General features: G+C 48.4%; 1 protein-coding gene across 1 annotated transcript; it reads left to right on the forward strand.

The window, feature by feature from the left end:
* Nucleotides 1-3,266: 3,266 nt before the first annotated feature.
* On the forward strand, nt 3,267-5,936 carry YPEL5 (yippee like 5). The gene is made up of 2 exons (XM_008058517.1): nt 3,267-3,531; nt 5,013-5,936. Exons 1-2 carry the CDS (start codon nt 3,391-3,393, stop codon nt 5,235-5,237), a joined length of 366 nt encoding a protein of 121 aa, XP_008056708.1. The 5' UTR covers nt 3,267-3,390; the 3' UTR covers nt 5,238-5,936.
* The last annotated feature ends 3,580 nt before the right edge of the window (nt 5,937-9,516 follow it).

Consider the following 9,516-nt stretch of genomic DNA (forward strand, 5'->3'; position numbering starts at 1 on the left):
ACTCCAGTCTGGGCGACAGAGTGAGACTCCAACTCAAAAAAAAAAAAAAATGTTGCGGTCCTAAAATATTGCTTTACCAGAGTCTCCTGGTGAGATGGAAATTGGGAGTTCAAAGTAGCCAAATGTGCAATTTGTAGGAGGGAGAGGAAATTGAAAACACTTACCAAAATGTGATCTGTGAATTTCACTTATATTTTCATCCTAGCCCCTCACTGTTTTCAGGTACTTCATTCAGATGTGCCAAGCTGAGAATAGGCCTCCAGTGAAACAGTTAAGTTTGAAATAAGTACTTCTCTTATTCTAACCTCTTTAGGATTTTACAGCTTAGAACTGAAAAAGCTAGTCCAAAGAGGCCTTATTTATAAGATTATAAGGAAGGGAACATCTTATCAGATTTGAGCTTTAACTGTGATGAGTTTGACTCTCATTTCAACCATAAGCTTGAACTTCAACACTGACGGACACCAACATGTACGTGTTATTCCTAAGGGAACAGTGAGGGCCAGGCACCAGCAGAGAATATGAGACTCTTGGAAGCAGATCCCTCTGAAGATGTCTTGGAAATGCGAGGCCAAAGAGATCTGGGCATCCTCTTAAGCCCCAGCAAGGTGATTCGCACATGTGGAAAATAGTCGGGCTGTAAAAGCCCTGAAACAGAAAGCAGATCGGTGGGACCAGTGAGGGAGGGAGGAGGGATGGGCTGCAGGCAGGCTTGTGGTGGTGCAACTTGGTAAATGTACCCAAAAGAAAAATCACTGAATTGTACACTTGTAGTGGATAAATATCACATGTCAAGTATTTCTTAATAACGCTTTTTTTTTTTTTAAAGAATCAGCCATTTTCTGTTCTGTCAGACAGAAAGTTTCAAAGTTTGTAGAGGAGAGGTCTCTGTGCTTTTAAAAAGGGGTTGAAGTGCCTTGACCACATTTTTGTAGCACGGATGTCACGGCACCTGTGAATGTGGGTTGCGTTTAAAAATTCTCGCTCCTTCACCATGAAGGGTCTGTCTTGATGTGATGAGAGTTTGAATGAAGGCAGTGCTGAAGGGGAGAACTTTGAAAAGTGAATTTGGAGGCGTTGTCAATGTTACAGTTTTTAAAAATGAAGTCACCAGTTTCTAGTTTCAGAGGGCTTGTGATTGGCATTGTCGCCAGCCCGGGTGGGGAGGCCAGGAGGGACTTTGGCAGACCTGGAAGGAGGCCGGCCCCTAGTTTCTGGAGAACCAGAGGAATGAAGAGACCTGGAGCAGGACTGATTCCAGGCCCAGCATGGCCACTCCCCGGAGGTCTCTTAATTTCTTCATCTGTCAAAGTGGGTGGAGGGATACCTGTTTTAAAAGTTGTCGAATTAAGTGTGCCCTGTGTGTGCCAAGTGCTATGTCCCACACACTGTAGATGCTAAATATTTATTAGGTCTAAGGCCTTTTGTTGTCCCTGGTTCAGAGAGCCCTGAGTCAAGTGTCCCATGTTAGCTTTTTAATGGCCTTCCTGCTTCAATAAAGTGGCTGTCTCAGTTTGTTCCGGCTGCTGTAACAGGATACCAGGGACTGGATGGCTTATAGACCACCGATTTCCTTCTCACAGTTCTGGAGGCTGAGAAAGCCAAGATAAGGCACTGGGAGGTTCGCTGTCTGTTGGTGGCATCTTCCAGCTGCATCCTCACGTGGCGAGAAGGATGAGGCAGCTCTCTGAGACTTTTTTTTAAGTTTTCAAGCTAAGTTTATTTAGTTTGTATTATTATTATTATTATTTTGAGTTGGAATCTCTCACTCTGTCGCCCAGGCTGGAGTGCAGTTGCATGCTCATGGCCACCACAACCCTGACCTGCTGGGCTAAGGCGATCCTTCTGCCTCAGCCTTCCAAGTAGCTGGAACTACAGGCATGTACCACCACGCCAGCTAATTTTTTGATTTATTGTAGAGATGAGGTCTCACCAAGTTGCCCAGGCTGGTGGGCAGTCCTCTCACCTTTTCCTCTCAAAGTGCTGGAATTATAGGCGTGAGCCACTGTGCCTAGCCTGCAAAGTTTACTTAGAAAGTAAATGAGAGAGAGAGCAAGAAGATTCACCTCCCCAAGGTAGGGGAGGGGGCCAAAGCCAAGAAACATGGCAGCCATACTCAAAAGAACATGTGGACACACCAGAGTTTAACAAAGCATTAGCTCTCTGGGACTCTGATAAAGACAATATTCCCATTCTTGAGGACTCTGTCCACGTGACCCAGTCGCCCCTTAATGCCATCACGTTGGTGATTAGGTTTCAACATACAAATTTGAAGGGGACAGACATCCAGACTGCAGCAGTGGCATTTTAATGGATATCCGCCTCTTGAAAGTCTGCATAGTATAAGTCGGCCTCAGGCTGAGTTTCTGACCCTACACAGGTAAGGCTTCCCCTGGAACCTGATGACCCTGCAAAGGCTGTTCTGCTTCCTGAAGGCCCTTGACAGTGCGGGATGTTTGACTTGTTTGCGCTGGAGTGATTCTGGGGCATTCTAACTTACCTTTTTTCAGCAAACAACCATATTATACAGTACTACGGCATGCTCTATAAATGGCAACCACAGCCAGGAATAGTGTAGCATAAGGTTTTGCCCAGATATTTTGGTCTAAGTAATGAATCATATAGTTACATTCAGTAAAAATACTTGGATAAAGAGTAAAATATAGATTGAATTGGAAGCAGGGAAAAGAAGGCATATTAAACCTGTTTACCCCCAGTAGAAAATGGTCACAGCTGTATTGTAATTTTGAGCCAAAGATAGCATGCTGTAGGCAGGAAGCATAGGAGAGTTCACTTTGAAGTCCAGGATGTTGACCACGGAGCACTGTGTCTGCAGTGGCCGCAGAAACCGCTAGCTACTCCCTCATAGGGTTGAAATAAATTACGGCCAGGCCCGGTGGCTCAGCCTGTTATCCCAGCACTTTGGGAGGCTGAGGCAAGTGGATTGCCTGAGCCCGTGGGTTCGAGACCCGCCCGAGCAGCTTGGCGAGACCTCATCTCTACAATAAATCAAAAGTTAGCCGGGTGTGGTAGTGTGCGCCTGTAGTTCTGGCTCCTTGGAAGGCTGAGGTGGAAGGATCGCCGGAGCCCAGCAGGTCGAGGCTGCGGTGGCCGGGAGCATGCCACTGCACTGCACTCCAGTCTGGGCGACGGAGTGAGACTCCAACTGAAAAAAAAAAGAGGAGATAAATTACAATACAAATATTTAAGAGTTTTGTGGGAAATTGGCTTTAAAATAATGAGTCCCAGGAGCTCTCTCTGGAGGCCATAAATGACAGCACAAATGGGTCTCTGTGACACTCAAATAGGTGCTAACAGAGGACTACTTATTATATGCATTTTTTACCCTTTTCCATTTGCTCCTAGGTTTTTAGAACTTTGGCTGTAAAAATGGGCAGGATTTTCCTTGACCACATCGGAGGGACCCGTCTATTTTCTTGTGCAAACTGTGACACGATCCTGACGAACCGCTCAGAACTCATCTCCACCAGGTTCACGGGCGCCACCGGCAGGGCGTTCCTGTTTAACAAGGTGGGTGAGAAGCCAGTTTCATTCTACGTGGGTGCAGTGGGTGGCCTGGACAGCAGCACTGGAGCACCCCTCAGAGCTTAGACCCCAGCAAGGGTCAGAATGACAGTGGAAGTCTACAGAATTGACTGCCCTGGCTTGTCTTTGTTGGAACTTCAGGAGGGCTTTGCTAGAAGGTGACTTAACCTTAAAAGTTGGAAGAATGCGTTAGAAGAAGCGTGGTCTCCGTTGTCTCAGGAAGTGTTCAGTGTGAGACTTGTAGTGGTTCAGCACTGACTGGAAGAAGGGTCAAGCTCCCCACCTCCCTCTTGCCACATGCCACTGATTTGTTCTCAGAGGGGGGTGGCCACAAGGGGCTTTTCAAACCTGGCAGTGGAAGTGAGCAGGCATCATCTGACTGACTTCTCTTGCCCCACCCCGTCACCCTTCTGACTCCCACAGGGCTGTTCCACAGCCTTGCTGATAGGAAGCGTGGTTCGGATTTGCAGATAGATGAGATCCCAGTCTGCCTGCCTCCAGCTCTGGCTTGCCTTGTATGGGTGTTCTGCCTCCTGGAGTTTAAAGCGAGGTTGTCTCCCCAAGTCTTTAGGTTTAGGAGCATGTCTGGCCTAGGGTCCTGCTCTTCGATCAGGTAACCTCGCAGTGGACACCCCTCTGTTTTGTGTAGGAACAAGCTTTTCTCAGAACTGGCAGTGTGTACCGCTTGGCCTTTGCTTAGGTTCAGAGTAGGCCTTGGCACATAGCAGGCCAGCTGCCTGTTCTGTAAGTAAACCAAATGGCACATGGCTGCACTTGAGTGCTTACCTGTTGTCTGGCCACTTGGTTGCTGCAGTGCAGAGTCAATAGTTGCAGCAACCACCCGTGGTCCTTAAGCCAGGACTGTCTACTCTCCGGCCCTATCCAGGAAAGTCAAGGGTAGGGACTCTTGGTGTTCATAGTTGCTGTGAGTTATCACAGAGGGTCTCCGAACCCACTTCGTTGCCTTTGAACTCACTGACAACTCAGCATTGCAGTGTGTGGTCTGTAGAGGCTTAGTCTAGCTCACTCTGTGTATAAAGTGTGTTTTCAGAAACAGATTGGCACGCTTCTCTGGAATCATGGTGTGCTAGCCTCTTCCACATTGACGGTCTCATTTGCCCCAGCGAGTGACACAGCTGGAGCTGGACCCAAACCTGTGTTCGGCGACTCCGGCTCCAAGACTTGTTCTTCTGCAGCACAGACGTGTGCCTGGTGTGTGTGAGGAGTGTGGCATCGGCTGGCACAGCACCGTGATTGCGTCGAGTGTCAGTGGAGTGCAGCTTCCAGATGTGTGTGCCTGTCCCCGCAGCTTCTAAATTAGGTCACAGGAAGGGTCTGGTGATCTGACTAAAAGAGCAGCTCCTGCCTCTTCTGACATTGCTGTTAGTGTGTCGTCCCTGGTGTTGGGTGCTCATCCTGCCGAGAACTCACATGCCCTTGCCGTTTTGTTTCTCCACATTTCCCAGGTCGTGAACCTGCAGTACAGTGAAGTTCAGGATCGGGTCATGCTCACCGGCCGCCACATGGTCCGAGATGTGAGCTGCAAGAACTGCAATAGCAAGCTGGGCTGGATCTACGAGTTTGCCACCGAAGACAGCCAGCGCTACAAGGAAGGCCGCGTCATCCTGGAGCGGGCGCTCGTGCGTGAGAGTGAGGGCTTTGAGGAGCATGTGCCATCTGACAACTCTTGAAGAGGGAGACAAAAGGCCGCCTTGTCCCAGGTCTCCTTCACGGAAAACAAAACCTGCTTACATACACTGTCACCTTAGCGTCCGTTGGATTCATGGACTGCGGAACCAGAGGTTGTGAGAATCTGAGATGGAACCTTTCTTTTTCTTTTGTTTTTTCTTTTGTATTCTCCATCCAACAGCAGTGTGTAGAGAGAATATTATGCAGATGCCGTTAATTTTTTTTTCCCTCTGTTTACATCTTGAGGCAGAAGAGTCTGTCTGTACTCCCGTGGTGGGCTATGTAAGGAAACACATGGGCTATTCGGGCAAAAGGGTGTTGTGTGTCAATTTCAAAAGGAAAACGTGTCTAGGGCATGGTTTTAAGCCTCCTTGGGCTTCTTGTAAAACTTGTTTTTTTATAATAAACCCAGTTATCTCCCTTGGTTTGCTGGTTTCAGCGGAGAGGCGGGGCCTGTGCCCAGCGCTGAGGCTTGCTGTGGGCTTGGCTTGTGCTGGCTGGTGAGCCTCCCCGCTGGGCCCCGCTCTCATCTGAGGGGACCACGGCACCAGAGCCCACACTTCCTTGTCAGTCTCGACCCAACAACGTCACCTTCCCAGCTATCTGTCACCATGTGATTGTTGATTGGAAACTTTTTCTGAGATGGGTTGTCTTTTTCCATGTAACTTAAGCATAGTAATATAAATAAAGTAATAGTTGGATGTTTTTGGTCCTGTGTTGCTTTTAAACCTTATAAAAGAGCAGAGCATTTGATCAGCAGTTCCCATAGTAGTTAATTGTTTTTTTTCATCTCTGAAGTTAAATTTGCTATGTATGTGGTATTATTCCTTGTTGGAGTGAAAGCATACTGCTTAAAGCCACAGTACTGCATTTAGAAAGCGGCTGCATAGAGTGGCCGTGTGCATCCATGCAGACAGCGTTCTACCTGCACCTGCGTTAGAACAGGGAAGCGAAGCAGCTTTAAAATTACTGCCTTGCCAAGCAGCTCAGCCTTCCCCTCGTTTTACATTGATCTTTTTCAAGTGTGTGGAGCCTAAGAGTACCCTCAGAAGAGCAGCTTTCTTGTTAGCATTTTCCAGATCGCCCTTCAAAAGTTCGGCTGCTGAACCCCAAACAGCCCTTGGTGCCCTCAGATGGAAAGGGATCAGATTTGACTCAGGGTGTTCTTTCAGCCCCAGACATATGACGTTGCAGATCTTAAGATGTAACTGTTTCTTTATCCAGACTACTTCTAGATAATTCTTGTGTTTGCTTCTGGTGGAATAAATGACAGCAAAATTACTTAAATGAATGAATGGATATTTGCACACTCAATTTTAGGTGTTTCGTCTAGAAACAAAATTTGCCTCTTCTGAACTAGTGAGGTATTTCTGTCATTGATATTGGGAGTGGCTTCTGAGTACAGTTAGGTTCTTCTGATTCGCCGTTGGCTCTTGGTTAGAGGCATAGGTGTCTGAGTGGGTACAGCACTGTGTTTGGATAAGTGGACCGACTTCTAAGGGCAGCATCGTTGCCATCCACTGCCACACTGGCCTTGGTGACGGGCCAGCTCCCAGCAGCATGCCTTATGCAGCTCCATGTGCACTGGCTGTCACAATAAAGTCTGTTTTGTCTTGCATTGGTGCAATGTGCTACTTATTTCCACCGACCCTGTCTAGTGATCATCTTAATGTTTTCCTTTGAATGCTCACTTCACACCTCGAAGTGGCTGTGGCTTTCTTCACTTGACAGTGATCGTGGCCTTCTGACTTGTTAACGCCTGTGTCCGCATGGCAACTCTGAATTTGCCAGTATCAACTTCTCTGAGGTTATTTCATCCAGACGCTGACAATTGTAGTGTCTGGGTGAAAAACAGTGTCCTATTGCTCAGATAACTTGCAGGTGACTGGCAGGACAGCCACAAGCTCCCCACGCCTGCCTTTGAAAACAAAACTTTGCAAAAAAGGAAAGTAGCATTGGAAGATCCATCCTGGATTGTTGATGGAAAAACACGCTATTCACTTGAGGTGGGAACTCTGGTAATGACTTAGCTTTGGGGTGGGAGAGTTGACTGGCCAAGCACAGGTGAACTTACTGCATAATAAGTGGGTTCCTGACGGGTACATGGATTTTCCCTTGAGTGAAGATGTGAATTCTTCCCCTTAGGTGACAGTAGCCTGAGTTGTTTTGATTTTTTTTTTTTTTTTTGAGTTGGAGTCTCACTCTGCCGCCCAGGCTGAAGTGCAGTGGCATGGTGCTCATGGTCACTGCAGCCTCGACCTGCTGGGCTCAGGCGATCCTTCCTTCCCAGCCTTCCAAGTAGCTGGAAGCACAGGTGTGCACCACCATGCCCAGCTAATTTTTTATTTATTGTAGAGCTGAGGTCTCGCCTAGTTACCCAGAGTGGTCTGGAACCTCTGGACTTGGGCAGTCCTCTCATCTCCGCCTCCCAAAGTGCTGAGATGACATGCAGGAGCCACCGCACCCTGCCAGTTGTTTTGATCTTAAAAGTGCTTTGATTTAGGGATCCTTAAGTGAAGTTTCTAGGTTAAAAACATGTTAGTAATCCTGGGATGACTTAAGTTACAGTTGTGAGTGGCTACTTTGGGTTTAGAGGGAACTATCAGTACCATCTGTTTCCTAATTTACCTATTCATGAATGTCATGTGGGCTGTTTGTATTGCAGAGTCTGGGCCCCAGCCCAGGCCTAAGTCAGTCAACAGGTAATTTTTGGTGGAGCTGAACTGAGAAACTACCAAATTTCAGGTGTGTGTGATGATTCACTTCCAAGACTTTCATGAAGACGTCTCCATGTAGACAGATGCCCAACGATTGCCTGCGTGCTTACCACTTGCCTCCTACCAGGAGCCCTGGAAATGTTATCTCTGATCTAGGGAAGGTGTGGATTGGGAATGAGGCAAGATTAAGCTGGAAGCGGAATGAGGCCAAGCCCATCGAAACAGGGTAGATACTGGCCTTGCCTGGATGTTAATTGTATGGCTTCTGTATTTCAAATATTGGGCTTGAAACTTCTGTAATAAAGCAAAAAATGTCCATTCCAAAGCGCTGCTAAGCCCTGTGGTCCTGTCACTCCACATGCAGGTGTATACGTCCTCTCCATGTGACCACCAGGAGAATGTCCAGCACACCAACTGTGCCCCCATTCCTCCCCCTGTCCTGGGTGACTCTGAGGTAGAGCCCAAGTTCCTACAGTCACACGTCTGCCGTGGCATTGTGGAATATATATCTGGTCTTTGTTCCCATGTTCTGGTTTATAACCATAAAATCCTGGGAATCACCACAGTGCTGTCCTTTCGTATGCTAATGTTGGCTGATGGTTTCAGGGTGGGGCTGGTCTCCAGACAGACAAAGGCATGCTCTGAGTGCTGGGCCTTTCAGCTTCACACCCTAACCTCAGGCAAGGGACAGGGGTCAAAGGTCTAGTTGATCACCAGTCAGTGCCCGAGAGGTGGGGGTCTGCTCCACCTGTCCTGGTTCCTGGAAGCATGTGCTGTGGTTGGTTACTGAGGGTGAAAGTCACCTGTGGACTTTAGAGATGGAGCCCCCTCCTGGGGAGCTGATTGATTGGAGCATGAGGAATTGCAAGCTCAGCCAGGTGCGGTGGCTCATGCCTGTCACCCCAGTACTTTGGGAGGCAGAGATGAGATGATTGCCTGAGTCCAGGGGTTCAAGATCAGCCTGAGCAACATGGTGAGTCCTTGTCTCTACAATAGATCAAAAAATTAGCTGGACGTGGTTGCGCATGCCTGTGGTTCCAGCTACTAGGAAGGCTGAGGCAGAAGGATTGCCTGAGCCCAGCAGGTGAGGCTGGGGTGGCTGTGAGCGTGCCACTGCACCCCAGCCTGGATGACAAAGAGTGAGACTTCAACTCAAAAAAAAAAAGAAAATGCCTCAGCCCCGTTACCCAGGAGTCCAGGTGGGGATGGGCAGCACTGAGTGACTTGAACCCCGAGGCTGTGGTGTGAAGGAATGTTCCATTTAGGGGTCCAGTGTCATCTACCTCCTAAGGGAGCTTTTCTAAAATGGGTTCTGAGAGTAGCCCAGGTAGGGCAGGATCTTTGGTTTTGAACGCTGCAGGTGGGTGCGTGTTGGTTGACTCTGGACCCACTGCCACTACTGAGCATGACCCAAACATGCAGAAGTCCCTCCTGAGGGAACGGCCCGCCTGGTGGACAGGATAGAAGCCACTGTGAGGCCTGCTCACCCTGAGAAGGGGAAACTCACCGCTCCCCTGTAAATGACGAGTGGAGCACCCAGATGAGGCAGCAGGTGAGAGTCCTG

Source organism: Carlito syrichta, unplaced genomic scaffold (genome assembly GCF_000164805.1).
Source record: "Carlito syrichta isolate Samal-C Ts95f unplaced genomic scaffold, Tarsius_syrichta-2.0.1 Scaffold303375, whole genome shotgun sequence".
In the NCBI taxonomy this organism is placed as follows: domain Eukaryota; kingdom Metazoa; phylum Chordata; class Mammalia; order Primates; family Tarsiidae; genus Carlito; species Carlito syrichta.